Source organism: Lipotes vexillifer, unplaced genomic scaffold (assembly GCF_000442215.2).
Source record: "Lipotes vexillifer unplaced genomic scaffold, Lipotes_vexillifer_v1.1 scaffold515, whole genome shotgun sequence".
NCBI lineage: Eukaryota > Metazoa > Chordata > Mammalia > Artiodactyla > Lipotidae > Lipotes > Lipotes vexillifer.
Window position 1 is genome coordinate 2,477,786 of NW_006772017.1, and position 16,315 is coordinate 2,494,100.

General features: G+C 40.3%; 1 protein-coding gene across 1 annotated transcript in view; it reads left to right on the forward strand.

Moving 5' to 3' along the window:
* FIG4 (FIG4 phosphoinositide 5-phosphatase) overlaps positions 1-16,315 on the forward strand; it is a 132,158-nt gene that overhangs the window by 14,001 nt on the left and 101,842 nt on the right. Inside the window, exons 2-3 of the mRNA XM_007447274.1 lie at positions 10,083-10,181; positions 11,951-12,074. Coding sequence (XP_007447336.1) covers positions 10,083-10,181; positions 11,951-12,074 — 223 coding nt within the window. The remainder of the gene's footprint in view (positions 1-10,082; positions 10,182-11,950; positions 12,075-16,315) is intronic.

Sequence of the window (16,315 nt, forward strand, 5' to 3'; positions counted from 1 at the left end):
AGGGCTGGGGTGCCCAATATGTGGTTCGAACTACTCACCCCCTGGGGAGGATATCTCCAAGCCCATGTAACCCCTCTCCTCTTCTGTGTCCCCTCCCAGGGGCCCAGGTCCCAAACCGATTGCTTCTCTTTCCTTCCTACTCCACACCATGTGCTCTTTCTTAGAGTCTTGGCTGTATGAGTCTTTCTGCCGGTCTCCAGTTTGTTTTCAGTGAGAATTGTTCCACATGTAGATATATTTTTGGTGTGTTCATGGGGAGAGGTGAGCTCTGCATCCTCTTATTCTGCCATCTTGATCTCCTTCCTGTTCGATTTTTTATAAGTTTGCTAGAATTTACTACTGAAAGCATTTGGACTTGGAGTTGCTTTGCTGGGCAAATTTTGATAATGAATCATTTTTTTTATAGTAGGTATAGGGCTATGCAGAATTTCAGTGGGTCTTGAATCACTTCTGATAAGTGGTGTTTTTCAGTAAAATTTTCCATTTCATCTTAGTTGTTGAATTTACTGGCATCAAGTTGCTCATAATGTTCCCTTATTAACCTTTTGATCTCTATAGGATTTGTAGTGAAGCTCCTTCTTTCATTCCTGACATTGGTGTTTTGTGTTCTTTATCATTTTTTTGGATCCACCTTGCTAGGCATTTATCAATTTTATTACTCTTTTGAAAGAACCAACTTTTGATTTGGTTAATTTTCTCTATTGTTTGTTTTCTGTTTAATAATTTTTTGTTCTTAGGCTTATAGATAAGCCTCTTCCTCTTATAGATTTTGGGTTGATCAGTTCACTTATTTTAGCTTCATAAGGTACAAATTTAGATCATTGACTTAATTTTTTTCTTTTCTAATATAAAGCATTTAAAACTGTAAATCTAAGTAGGAAAATAGTCGAAAGACTATGGAAAAGGTATTAGTAGCCTGAACAATAGATAAAGCAGTATATTCTTATGTACAAATTTTTTTTATAAAACTGAAAAATGAAACACCTGACAAAAAAGGACAAGGACCTGAATAGGTGATTTGCCAAAAATGTATGAATATGAAATGATGTTCAACTTGCTAATAATTAAAACAATAATGTGAAAATAGATTCCCATTTTTCACTTGTCAGAATGGCAAAGATTGGAAAGATTGACCAAAGTCATTGTCGACATGTGTGTTAAAGAAATGGGCATTCTTGTTTTGGTTGATGGGGAGGGTATTAATTGGTTGTGAAGGAGTTAGGGGACACATTGAGGAACAAAAGAGACAGCAAGATAGGGTGCCTCTCATACTGAGCCTTCATTTAGAAGGGAAAGTCGGTAGAATTGCTCTGAGGTGAGGTTCATGTTGGCATTGTCACCTTGTGTTTAGAGGTGGATTTTGAGGACTGTTTGGAGAGGAAAGGGAGATGGGTTCCTAGATAGCATGCTGGAGATACAGTTCTGGCCTTGGGAAGGTTCTGCTTCCTCCAAAGCTTTACCTGTTTTCTCTGTCACTCAGCACCTTCATGTTGTCCTTTGGCTCATGTGACCCGGCCCTACAGATAAACTAAGGCCAGATCCAGCCCTGATGCTCATACACCCCAGTGCAACTAGGAGTTGCCCACAGGTGATTAGCAATCTGAAGTTATCCTGGAAAATCTGCAGTTTACCTTAGATGATTTCCCGTTTCTAGCCTTTAATGATGCCCTAGGGGTCTTACCATTGCAATAAATGACCATTTCATAACAAAGAAATGAACACAAAGCAGTTAACTTTAAAATTGGTAGCTGAACAGAACTGTGGCAGATTTTTGTGTCTGCATGATTTTTGTGTCTGCATGTGTTTTGTGGGCGTGAAGTTGTTAAGATAATTTTTACTTTTGCTAGCTCAGAATTGTTAGTGTGTATGTGTGTATCTTTGTGTTTATTTAATTCCTGCCTGGTTCTAAAAAGATTTAAGGAAGCTTCTCCCTCCTCCCCACCCCATCACATGAAACAGAATAAAATAAGTAAGAACCCCTTCATGAGGAATGTAGCTTATTTAATTAGCCCTTGATATTAGTCTTGATTTGGGAATTAGGGGATAGGAGAGGACAGCATAGGATGTGGTTCACTAAGAGACTGTGGAACTGGGAACCAAATGATATAAACTGGAGAGAGAATCAAGGTGATGATAGCACATTTAGAAGATGTGGTTGGAGGTGACAAAGTTTCCACTTGTTTCTAGAGGTGATCTGACACTTGCCCATCAGTAAAACCCTGAAGCTGTGAAGAGTGAGCTTGGCGACATCCCTCTCTATCAGAGGCTCCTTTCCCTTTCTGGGCTGTGTTACCCGTTGTGGGATTGCAGGAATCAGCGAGGTGGCAGGCCTGCAAGATTGTTAAAGATTGTGAGAAGTAACTTCGTGATGATCTTTAAAAATAATACCTTTATTCTGAAAGTTCAAGTGAAGTTTAGTATTAATTGAAGCTGTCAGACAACCTAAAATGTCTCCTCTTTCAAGGAGGCTGATTTTTCTTCCCTCAGCTGAAAAGTGAGTGATTAATTAGCCTGTCATTATCAAAGGAGATGATAATGTTAGTAGATACCGAATTTCCTGTTAAGTGGATTACCTATTGTATTCCATTTGGAGTTCAGGTATATATTTTAGAAAGACATTCATCTTTAAACCAAGTCACCACTGTTAAAGCTACATATTGAAATTTTAAGCTTTTTCTTGATACTTAACTTTCAGAAGAGAGCCAGCTCAGATCATCTTCTATCTTAATAGGCATTTTAAGGTCGTTTTTTTTGGTATCCTAATTTTCCACCCCAGTTCTTGCCAAACCGCCACACCCCAACAAATCTACTAACATACACAGATGTTCTCCCCTGTGGAGTCGATTCATCTCATCCGTGTCTATGCATGCATTCAGGCAGTCTAGCTGATGTGTGCCTGATTTATGGAAGTCTTGTACACTCCAATTACTGCTCCCTTTTCCTTCCTGGTTGCTTTTGGGCATTTTATTTACCTCCTTTTTCACCTTCACCACTTGAATTTCAGACTCTGCCGGTACTTGAGATGACCTTTCCTTCTTCCTACAATCTCTAGTTGTTACTAAGAATTTACAATGAACTTAACCCCAACTTTCCAGATATGTAAGTCTCTCCTCAGCACATTCACATATGTTAGGTATTCTTACTGGCTTCATCTTCTTGAAGCAGTGGCTCAAATCTGGACTGGTTGCTCCCAAGGCCTCCAGCACAGCCGCCATCCTGGATCTCCCTTGACCATCATTCAGCAACCTCTCTTGTGACGATCTCCTGACTTTCCCAGAGCCTGTATTTTTTTCTTTCTTGATTTATGTCCTCATTTTGGTGGAGCACCTCCTTCAGTTGCTTCATGAGAAAGTGAAACTGTGTGACTCAGATTGGGACTTGAACCCACAGGCCGGGACTCAAATCCAGCCAAAACCCAGGTTGGGACTTGAACCCACAGTCTTTTGACTGAGATTACACCCTGGTCTCAGGACTTAATGAAGCTCAGGTTCTTGATGTCTCATCGCAGAAAGAATTCAGGGAGAGACAAATTGATAGGTAAGAAGTGGATTTATTTAGAGAGAAACACACTCCACAGACAGAGTGTGGGCTATCTCAGAAGGCAAGAGAGGCACCAGGGTACAGGGCTGTCAGTTTAGGGGTGGGTAATTTCATAGGCTAATGAGTGGGAGGAGTGTTCCAGCTATTTTGGGGAAGGGGAGGGCATTTCCAGGAATTGGGCCACCACCCACTTTTTGACCTTTTTGGTCGGTCTTGGAACTGTCATGGTGCTTGGTGTGTCATTTAGCTTGCTAATGTGTTGCAGTGCACATGTATGCAATGCAATGTATACTGAGGCTCAAGTCTAGTGGAAGTTGACTCATCTGCCATCCTGGACCTATTTGGTTCTAATCAGTTTGTGTCATGTCCTCGAGCTATGTCATTCTTTTAAAGGTTGTGCCCTACCCCCTTCCCTCCTGTTTCAAAAGGGTTCATGGACAGGAAGTTTTTTGAGTCCATACATTTCTGAAAGTGTCCTTATCCTCCCCTCAGGTTTGATTGATATGTTTAATGTTGAATTAAAGATTGAAATTAATTTTCCCTTAAAAATTTGAAGGCATTATGTCCCTGTCTTCCACCTTCAGTGTTGCTGTGGAGACTTTCTAGTGTTCATTCATTCATTCATTTATTTATTTATGGCTGTGTTGGGTCTTTGTTGCTGTGTGTGAGCTTTCTCTAGTTGCGGCAAGCGGGGGCTACTCTTCGTTGCAGTGCACAGGCTTATTGTGGTGGCTTCTCTTGCTGCAGAGCGTGGGCTCTAGGCGTGTGTGGCACGTGGGCTCAGCAGTTGTGCCTCACAGGCTCAGTAGTTGTGGCGCACAGGCTTATTTGCTCCACGACATGTGGGATCTTCCTGGACCAGGGCTCGAACCCATGTCTCCTGCATTGGCAGGCGGATTCTTAACCACTGAGCTACCAGGGAAGTCCCAGTGTTGCACTATTCTTGATCTTTAGTTTGAAGCCTTTTTTTCCTCTTTAGAAGCTGTGCTAGCTCCTTTTTAGCTTCCATTTTCCGAAATTTTACACTCCTACCTCCAGAGATAAAAGATGCCACAGATTTCCGTGCCTTTGGAGATTCTGTAGTATAAATTAGATTGCTTCTTGACTTCCCACTGCTCTCTTGGGCATGCTTTTCAGTTTCAAATGATTTTTTTGCTGCTACTTCATTCTTTCTCTTGCCCTTGGGGCTTATGTCTAAAAAAAATGACCATAAAAAACTTTATTATGATTTTTGTAAGGCTTCTGGGAGGAGCAGAGGTGTTCACTCCTCTGTCTTTACCCAGAAGGCTACCCATTTGCTCTCCACCCAGCTCTGCTGTGGATTTTGTCCCCACTTCACGGAGACTGCCCCTTGCCCCTGGAACAGCCACTCACAAGCTCTTATTGTCAAACCCCCTGGACACTTCTCTGTCCTCATCTTTCTTGACCTCTCAGCAGCATTTGATGTGGCAGTGACCGCTCCCTTTTCCAAACCATCTCCCTTTGCTTTGATGACTCCAGCTGCCCTTCCTCTCAGTCTTCCCAGCAGGTTCCTTCTCCATATTCAGCCTCTAAATAATTTTATTTAGATTGCCTCAGGCTAGAGGTTTTTTTGTTTTGTTTTTTGTGGGGCTTTTTTTTTTTGGCTCTGTCTCTATCTTTACTCTCCCAAGGAGGTTAATCCAGTCCCATGACTTCACTTTAAATGCCATTTATGTGCTGATGACACCCTCTGAGATTTCTCCTCTGAGCTCCAGACTCAGTTCCCATTGGGAATGTTGTAAACAGAAATCTTGTTTTTCCTTCAAACCTGCTTCTTCTCCAGTCAAGCCTATATCCGTAAGTGGCACCACCATGTAGCTAGTTGCTCATCAAGCAAAAGTAATTGGATTGATTACTCCTCCTTTTCCAATTTAATCCATTAGCAAGTTCTATGCCCAGAATCTATCTTCAATTTATCTTTGCCCTTAGGTGTCTAGCCCAGTGCCTGGCGCGTATGAGACATTCACTGGTAAATGGCCAAGTGAATGATGTCAGTAGGGAACCAGGAAAATTGGTGTTAAAAATGTGAACTTTTAAAAATGTTCTGAAAGACAGTCTTTGAAAGTAAAGGCAGAGGGACTGTTCTAGTTTAAAAGACATTTTTTTAAAAAGACCTGGGACTTCCCTGGTGGCACAGTGGTTAAGAATCCGCCTGCTGATACAGGGGACACGGGTTCGAGCCCTGGTCTGGGAAGATCCCACATGCTGCGGAGCAACTAAGCCCGTGTGCCACAGCTACTGAGCCTGCACTCTAGAGCCTGCGAGCCACAACTCCTGAGCCTGCGAGCCACAACTACTGAAGCCCGTGTGCCTAGAGCCTGTGCTCCGCAACAAGAGAAGCCACCGCAATGAGAAGCCCACGCACCGCAACGAAGAGTAGACCCCGCTCGCAGCAACTAGAGAAAGTCCGCGTGCAGCAACAAAGACCCAACGCAGCCAAAAATAAAATAAATAAAAAAGGCCTGGTAACCAGATGCAATGCAGGATCCTTGATTGAATTCCGTTTTGTTTTGTAAGCCAGCTATTTGGGGAAATTTGGTGGATTGTATATAGGTAATATTGTAGCAATGGTATTATGATTATGTGGGACTATGTCCTTGTTTTTAGGAAATACAAGTTGAGGTTTTTTTAAATTTTTATTTTATCTCTGGCTGCGTCAGCTTTTTAAAAAATTATTTATTTATTATTTTTGGCTGTGTTGGGTCTTCATTTCTGTGCGAGGGCTTTCTCCAGTTGCGGCAAGCAGGGGCCACTCTTCATCGCGGTGCACGGGCCTCTCACTGTCGCAGCCTCTCGTTGCGGAGCACAGGCTCCAGATGCGCAGGCTCAGTAGTTGTGGCTCACGGGCCCAGTTGCTCCATGGCATGTGGGATCCTCCCAGACCAGGGCTCGAACCCGTGTCCCTTGCATTGGCAGGCAGACTCAACCACTGCACCACCAGGGAAGCCCCTAAGTTGAGGTTTTTAGGGACGGTGTATTACGATACCTGCAACTGGTTTTTCAGGTGGTTCAGAAGGGAAAAAAGCTTATCTCAAGAAGGAAGGAGGGAGAAAACAAATGTAGCAAAACATTAGCAATTGGTGAATCTAGGTGAGTGGTATACGAGTTTTCATTGTACTATTCTGTTCATTTTACTGTAGGTTTGAAAATCTTCAAAATAAAAAAATTAGAAAAAATCAGCAGTGGAGAAGAATTTAAGGAAAAGATATTTCAGGGCTATTTTTAAGCCCCAAAATGCTGAAATTCATTTTGCAGCATAATATTAAATATAATAAAGTCTAAGTGTATACATAATTATAGAGCTGATTTATTTAACAAGATGGAAATAAAACTAAGTAGAAATAAGGCCTTTCTGGAAGTTACTTCTTAAAAATTTGGTGTGAAGGTCGATGGTGAACCGCCCACCAGAGGGCAGTGCAGGAGAGTGATTCTGTGTACAGCTGAGAGCTCTGGTTTTCTTTCTCACTCAACTGGATCCACAAGAGGTCGCTCCTCTCAGCACAAAACATTTTCAAGATTCTTAGACCACTTTAATAGAGAATGTGGTGCGTTTAATGTTGTCCCAGAGGTCCCTTGTCAAGATGCTATATATAAGCTCAAGTTCTGACCACCCCTTTGAGTTACTCATTGCTGAGTTCTCCCATATGTAGGCACGTTGCATGTGCTAATAAACCGTTTTTCTCCTTAAAAAAAAAATAGAGAATGTGGATAGTTGCACTACTTTCCGTTTCTTTCTCCCCACTCTGATCTGCTTCTGAATTCTTTGGATTTTTGCCTTGGCCCCTCTGCTTCGTGGAGTAGACTTCATGCAAGGGTCTGGATAAGAGGGGTGTAGATCTGCCCTCCTGTGTGTGCTCCAAAGGCCAGTAGTGCATTTGCCCACTCTCATCCCAGAAATTATATCTGTCTTTTTATTACAAACTGCCAAATCATAGTCCTACTACAGTTCATCTTTAGATTCCCTAGGATCTATTGAAATTCTAAGAGTTTCCCTCAGGGGTTTTACCTCTCTTAAAGCTGTGATGTGCCTCCTTTTACTGAGTGATTGACTTAAAAGGGCTGTCTGTATTTCTGTGTAGGTAACCAAACAAGTGGGTTAGTATAAATGTAGAAAGTTACCCAGCAGATTAAATGATTAGTCCGTGGTGAGTGGTTGTTCTTTCACTTATTTACCCAGTGCCTGTGGAACCAGATTGTGCTACTAGACTAGAATTTAAAACCACAGGGGTTAGGGGGTTAGTCCCAGACTCCTGAGCTGTTTATATTTAGGTGAAGGGGGCAGACCTGCCCCAAACAAATTTGGACAAGGTGCTCAGAGGAAGTGCTAAATTCAGATATAAGCAAAAGTTCTTTGGCAGGGGCAGGCGGGAGAGGGTGGGTGTCACATGCCCTATCTTGGCTCAGTACATCAGGTCCTGTCTAGAGGTCCTTCAAGGCCAAACTCAGCATCAGGACAATACCAGCCTCTCTGGCTAGCTTGCTCTGACCCTCCCCAAATGAGTGAAGTGCCCTTCCTGTGTTGTCATCACGTCCAGTTCAGACGTCTGTTACAGCACGCTGTTGTTCATGGTTGTTAATTTGCATGCTCATCTCTCCTGAGGACAAAGACAGATTACTAATAGATTTGTGCGTTTTCCCACTCTGGTTCCATTCTGGTCTTGCATATGCTTTTTTCCCTCTGGGGTATCTCTTTTTTCCTCTCTTTTGGGGATCTTTTTCTCAAATACAGTGGCATAGGCTCGCTGGCATCTTAAAAAGTAAAGCAAAGAAAAGGAAGTAACACTCACTGAGTGCCTTCTTTGTGTTGAACACTATTCACTGTGTTAGGCGTTTTATGAGCATCTTCTCCTTTAATCTTGTTCCTCTAACAAACTCGCCAAGCTTCTTCCCCTTTCAGGTCTTTGCACTTGATATTTCCTTTCCTGGGAACTGTTTTTCCTCAAGTCCTCAAGAAGGTGGCTCCCTTTTCTGCTAACCAACATGTATAGTTTACAAACCATTCTTCTGAGGTTGATTTTATTAGTCTGGTGACCCTGTTCTCCTCTCAGGGGTGGGTAGGGTCTCAGGGAGGAATTCGCTGAGGTCAGCCCGAGAACGTTGGACTTACTCCCTCTTGCTGTGTCCTTGCCCTTCTAGCTGCTTCCCCAGTGTATCCTGGTCACTGGATGTCTTGAATTAGTTTACTAATTTTTATTATAATTGCTTTATTTCTACCTCATGATAACTGGTACCATCATCCAGACTCTACCTCTCCCTAGGAGATGAGGGATTCAGTATTTTGGTTAGCTTTCCCCCTAAGTCTGGGCTAAGCCATCATCTTTTAACATAGAGTTTTGTTCTTTATAATCTGGAAGTCTAGTTCAGATCTTTATAAACAGATATATACTTAATAATTTAAAAATCCATCTATTTCTACAGATTTAGCATTAAAACAATATAACCAAGTACTTATATTCTGTTATACATATCTTCTGTTATAAATTATTACTTTAAAAAATCTTCCCCATTCTTTGAGGCTTAATTCACGTCTTAACTCCTTTAACGTTTTCTGCATCTGTAGTACCCAACATTAATCTTTCCTGCTCTGAGATCCTGTGGTCTACATACTTCAGTTTGGCCATTAATCTAGAGAATCTTATTTGTTATTTAATTGCTTTGTGTATCTGTATCTATGTGACCTATGAGATGGTTAGATGCCAGTTGTTGGTGGCAACGTGTTCTCAGTTTTTGCAGTGTTGAAAAAGTGTCACTTCAGAGGACTTTTTTGAAGCAAAATATCTTTAACTAATTTATTTTTCCTAATGGAGTTTTACTTATTTTCTTAAACACAATTCAAAACTTATTCATCTGGTTTAGGTGTTCTTAAAAGCATTTTCTTTGAATATAGGATGATTATTTTTCTGTATTTTTATACACACTCCAAGGAAGTGTGTCAGAAAAGAAAGAATGTTAATTATTTCCTATAGCTTATCTATAAAAAGCCATTTGGGAAAGTACACTCATTTTAATCTTTTATAGGACTTAGGGGTGGATTTTTATAGTTGTTATATTAAAGTCATTTTTAGTCTTCTACAGAAAATTAGTAAAGATTTATTTGATTAAAATATCAATATTTGATATTGATTTATATCAATTAGCTATAATTGTCTAAGCATTCCTAATTATGTGTTGAGCTTTCTAATTCTTACCAGAGCTGCTGCTTCCTGGTAAAGTTTAAACATGAGTCTCCAATCAGTTAGGTTAATCTCTGTATAATATAATTAAATTCATCTGGCCTGGTTACTGGGTACATTTTAAATATCAGACTGATGCTTATCATGACACCACTACGAATATTTCAATTTTAAAGTTGACCTTTTAGAATCAGCCTTTCTTTAATCTGCCAGTTATACTTAACAGAAATATTTCTTTTAAAAAGTAACCTGACTTTACTGTATTTAATTTAAAAAACTGAAGTGACTGTAAAATGTGTATAAGGCAAACTGCCTTAAAAAACTAATGACATTTCTTTTTATTTATAGAGATACTTTCTAGTTGGGAGCAATCATGCAGAAACAAAATATCGTGTTTTGAAAATTGATAGAACAGAACCAAAAGATTTGGTAATAATTGATGATAGGGTAAGTATCTTGAAAACCTGAATACAAACAGAAACTTGTACTTGTTGTTTACAGGATATGAAATATCCTTACAGCTTCTAGTGATATATACTTTTTTTTTTAATCATACATCTAAAAATTGCAATTTTTCATGGTTGGCTAGAATTTGAATCTCTTATCTGGTTTCTAGAAATTACTGATGTCGGAAAGTATGCCAGAATTACACTTTGTCCCTCATTTTGATTAGTTTTACAAAGCAAACTCTTTGGGTAAGATAATGAATATATTTTCTTAAAGGGGTTCCATTTTAAGGATTCAATATAATTCTTAATATTTCATCCACCAGAGATTATTTATTACTCTGCTTTAATGTGAAGCTACTTGAAGTCACAAAGGACTGGTAGGGTCTCTTCTGATCACTTGCTGGAGAAATGTTAAGCTATTCTTATCCAGATGTTATATTATCCAGAGTTGGAAATACAGACTTACTTCAGGTGGCACAAAAATATGAGGCTTTTAGTCAAAAGAGAAATACAATAAGGTGGAATTGGCCCATCAATTTTAACTCTCAAATGAGAGCACCTAACTAACCCTTTGTATTGAGGTTCCTGTCTGTGAATATTTCTGAATCCATGTAGATTCCTGGTTTTTCAAATATGTTAGTAGCTACAGTTTGGAAGCCATTTTACATAAGCTCTTTGCAAAGCTATTTTCTATGTTATAATAATTTTAGATAAATTGTATTTTGTGACTTCCTGTACTCCTGGGTGTCGTGGTTCCTATCCCATCCCCAACACACGCACCATCTGGGAGTTTTTATTAGTGTAATGTAATGATTCTTGGCTTTCTTTGTGGGTAGGAGTGGTTGATCAGGGATCTCTTTGAGAATCTAAGGAAAGCTATAGGCCTTCTCATAAAAATGCACATATGCACGTTTAACCAAAACTTTGCATACAATTTTAAGGGGTTTATAGATTGCTTGAAACTTGTCTGTGGGTACCTTATATCTCTGAATCTCTGTCCATAAGATAAGGTTTTGATACACCTTTTTCGTACAGCAGCCTGGGATCCAGGAACCACCCTTAACTGCTAACGTTAAAGAATTTGTTGGCTTTAATAAAAAGAAACGAAATTGAGTTATTTGTAGTGAGGTGGATAGACCTAGAGACGGTCATACAGAGTGAAGTCAGTCAGAAAGAGAAAAACAAATACCGTATGCTAACACATATATATATGGAATCTAAAAAAAAAGAAAAATACAAAACGGTTCTGAAGAACCTAGGGGCAGGACAGGAATAAAGATGCAGAGGTAGAGAATGGACTTGAGGACACGGGGAGGGGGAAGGGTAAGCTGGGATGAAGTGAGAGAGTGGCATGGACATATATATACACTACCAAATGTAAAAGAGATAGCTAGTGGGAAGCAGCTGCATAGCACAGGGAGATCAGCTCGGTGCTTTGTGATCACCTACAGGGGTGGGACAGGGAGGATGGGACGGAGACGCAAGATGGAGGAGATATGGGGATATATGTATATGTATAGCTGATTCACTTTGTTATAAAGCAGAAACTAACACACCATTTTAAAGCAATTATACTCCAATAAATATGTAAAAAAAAAAGAATTTGTTGGCTTTTTAAAATTGTAGCTTAGTCCTGCACTATTATATATACTTCTCTGAAATAGCTAATGATGTAAAGTTGTAGGCAACTTCTAATTTTCAGGCGTAAATAAATCATGAATCTAAAAAGCAAGCACAACCTTACAGATTAAATTTGCTTATTTCTAGCATGTATATACTCAGCAAGAAGTGCGAGAACTTCTTGGCCGCTTGGATCTAGGAAATAGGACAAAGATGGGACAGAAAGGATCATCCGGGTTATTTCGAGCTGTTTCAGCTTTTGGTGTTGTAGGTAAGAAACATGCATCCCTCTTACTACCTCTTTTTTTTCTTTTTTTTTTTTTCCTACATAGACTCCTTGAAGATAGTTTGCAAGGCTTATATTTATATAGGTTTATAAATATGACCCATCCTCTGTGGCTTTGGTTGTTTAAAACTGAATTATCTATCAGCCAAGTATCAAACAGCCTTTATATAGCATCTGCTATGTGCCTAGGACTGTGTTCAGTTTCGTGTGGGGTAGGAACAAATGTAGCGATGGTGTGGACCTTTAAGGAGTCTGTCTTGTCAAGGAATGTAAAAATTGGCTTGGACTGTAAACATCAGCTGGAAAAACAGATACAGGTAAAACCAGCTTTTAAATTAAGAGGAATTTCTCCCAAGGACATGCTACAGTGTAAAGTGTCATAACCCCTTTCTCTGAATGACAACTGCTTTCTTACTCACTGAGAAACTGTGTTCTCTAAAATCACAGACTATCAGAAACTTTGCTCTTTAAAATTGTGTCAGTAAGAGAAAACATACCCCTCTTGCCTGTATGAGCTAAGTCATTTTGACACAGAGAAGCAGCCTCGATTGACAACTCATGCAGAGTTTCAGATAAGGGGTTTCTGGACACAACAGTCTACAGCTCTGCTAACTTAACTGCTTTCAAAGAAATGAGACCACGAGTCTGCTTCACAGTCTAGACTTGATGTTTATCTCTTTACATACAGTCTTGCTTTGGTTTGAGTCTCTTTGTTTAAATTTTACCTAATCATGTCCCCAAATCCTATAATAACGCCTTTATTTATTTATGAACAAATATAGAAATGGCCTTGGCCTTTAAGTAGTCTGTGGTCTGGCTTGTGGGGCATTTGTGAGATGCCTCACAGTTCTTCTGGTGTGTTGCCCTTAGTGGGTCAGTAAACCTGTCTTTGCTCTACCATGGGTTTGTCCCGGGGAGTCTTAAGATGATTGGACTAGGATGGGGGACAAAACCCAGTGCATATGAAAACAACTCCAGGATTGGAATTAAGAGCCCAGCTGTGTAGTCAAAGGTAAATGGTGTTGGAGATTACATAAGAGGTAGACTTCTTGGACCTGGAATGACAAGGAAAGATTTCCTGAAGATGATGAGACTCAGGCTGGACCCTGGAGGAGAAGCAAGATTTGGATGGATGTGGGGAAGGGAGGAGAGAGCTCCAGTAGGGGCAACAGCAGAGGTGCGGGCATGAAGGTGCCCATGGGTCCTGGGATGCTGGCAAGTAGTTGGGTGAGGCCAGGTCACTGGGACCTTGGAAGCCAAGCAGAGGGCAGTTGTATCTCAGCTTCCCTGTTGGCAGAGCCTTATTTTGAGTCTTTTTTTTCTTTTTTTAACACTTAAAAAATTATCTCTGCTTCTTAAACCTACTGGACTGTATGCAATATTGACTGAGTGATTGGTGTCTATAGATGTTAACAAAATTAATATGGTCCGAACTATGCTATATAGTTTCATATTCTCATGTTCATTTTTTTGATTAGTACTTTCTATTTGGTGACCCTGTATTTGTTGAGACTTTGATTATGCATGTTCCTCCGTATTTGCAGTTCATTTTTCTGCGTGTGCTCTCATAGCCCTTCAATGTGTAATCCATTTAGGTGCGTTTTGTGCCTTAGGCGGCTGCCAGGGAAAGTTCAGAGTGGTAGGTGTGATTGGTTTCCTCTCCATAGGACTGGCCCCTTCTCTGTACATTCTGCTCAGTCTTGACAAATCCCTTGAGGTTTCATGTTTAATGGGTACCTGTTTTTGGGCGTGTGCATGTCGGTGTATGTCAAATGAGTTCATATGTTTAAATTCCATACATTCCATATGTGTTAAATTCCACTTTAAGTGTTAACTTATATGTTAAAGAAAAAAAACTTGTAAGTAAAATGTGTCTCAAATACAGTAGGCTTAATTAGTTACTTAATAGCTTAAATTCATTCCTTTAAATGCTGATACTTTATTACAGCTTTTTAAAATGGAAATTTCCTAAAGTGTATGTAATATTGAATGCCTCATTAGCCAGGGTTAATTATTCAAAATTGAACCTTCCTTGATGATTAAGTATAACGAATTGAAGAGCAGTTATTGAACTATGTTTAAAAATAGCTGCCCTTGGGTGTTCTGGAGTTGTATCAGGCAGTTTGCCTTTACACTAAGTGGCCTCTAGATGCTGTACTGTGTTGTTGTAATGGTACTTTCATCATTCTTCATTGTTCTAGGCATATTTGCTTTTAGGAATATTCCTTGCCTCATTTTATTTTATTTTATTTTGAATTTTATTTTATTTATTTTTATACAGCAGGTTCTTATTAGTTATCTGTTTTATACATATTACTGTACATATGTCAATCCCAATCTCCCAATTCATCCTTGCCTCATTTTAAATCTGTTGATAACTAAGCTTATAAAACCAAAGCTTTATTTTAATCAATTGATGACCAAGTTTATAACCAGATACTCATTTTATACACAAATATTAGTTAATAAACTTTGGGTAAGGGCTGAAGGTGTCTCTGTGTTTCTCTTAGGTGGCATTCTTAGGTATTGTGGTAGCAATTTCTCTCGCAATTTGAGGCCTCTTTGAGACTGTCCTTGGATGGTGAAGTCACTAAAAGACTAACCTACCAGTAAAGTGACACAGTAATGTACTAAGTAAGCATTTGTTATTTTCAGGGCAATGCACTTTATGTATTCTAGTTCAACCATGTAAATAAAGCTTAGAATCTTTAAGAGTAAATAGGGAGTGAATAAAAGGCTATGATTTGTCTAGTACTGCCTTAGAAATAATGAGGGCTACTGAAATAGCAAAACACAAAATGCTTATCTTTGAAAAATGTATAGTCTGGTTGTCAAAATAATATGTGTGTGAAAGGACTAGAGTGGTTGTCTTCTGTGACTGAAATATTTTCTCTCAACTTTTTCAGCATGCCTAATTTGTGAATAGTACTTTGGCTAGGATGTTTTGGACTGTTATCATGGTTAATTTAATTCACAATCTATAAGAATCTAGAGCAGTGCTTCTCAACTATCTGTAGTAAAGGACCAACCAATTTTTATCCAGAAATGTGTCACAGACCAACACAGGATCCTCCTGTGCATAGCTTGTCTTCAGCTTGGGCCACATGTGATTCATCACGTAAGTTCAGTAATACCCAAACTAGTCTTGCCTGTTCAAGGCAAGTTCGTTGATCATGAACTCAGATGTTTCTAAACCCTTACTTTCAATTCGTTTACTTGTCTTTTCATGGGCTGGTACCGAAAGCTCAGGGACGATTACTGGTCCCCAGACATGGATTGATCCTGTCCCGTAGCTACCTTGCCCATTTCCGACCTTCTCCATTGTTATTTGGCAGCCAGCAGGAGGCTTGGGAGACCACTGGATGGGATCATGAGCATCCCTCACATAGTTGTTTTATCTGGTCCTGGGGCACGCGGATGGAGTCGGTGGCTGGTGGCCTGTAGTCCTTACTACTCTCAGCTCTGTGACCATCCAGCCCCTTTTGATATATGTCCTTTTTCTGCCTGTGTCACCTGTCAGAAGATACTCTTGTAAGCTGCTAGTACAATGTGTCATTATAGCAGACTAAGTGATGGACTCAGTTGTTCTTTAAAGCAACACCCTTAGAAATAGATTGCAGATCCAAGATACAGGGAAAACAACAATACAGTGTGAGCCTCAGACGAGTAAGGGAATAGTAGATTTGGTGTTAGAGAGTCACTTTGGTCCCTTGTGGTTTTTGATACTTCTCTGCCAGAGTGCTGTTCTCCCTGAAGGCTTTTTTTTTTTTTTTTGCATTACGCGGGCCTGTCACTGTTGTGGCCTCTCCCGTTGCGGAGCGCAGTCTCCGGACACGCAGGCTCAGCGGCCATGGCTCACGGGCCCAGCCGCTCCGTGGCATGTGGGATCTTCCCGGACCGGGGCACGAACCCGTGTCCCCTGCATCGGCAGGCGGACTCTCAACCACTGCGCCACCAGGGAAGCCCCCTGAAGGCCTCTAAGATAGTGACTAGCTGACACGGTGACCTCCCAGCAGGATACTGCCCTCTTCCCTGTTGGTGGGCTTGTGGGTCCTTTCCAGCCACCAGAACTCCACACCACTCCATCCTCTCACAATGTCCTTTTTTATTTACTTTGCTTGGTTTCCAACTCAAATGACACAGCCTTCTCTACTCGGAGAGAGAGAAATCACTTTTGCATGATGACTGTCATCTAGGCATCTGGGAAACATTCAGGGAAATTGGTC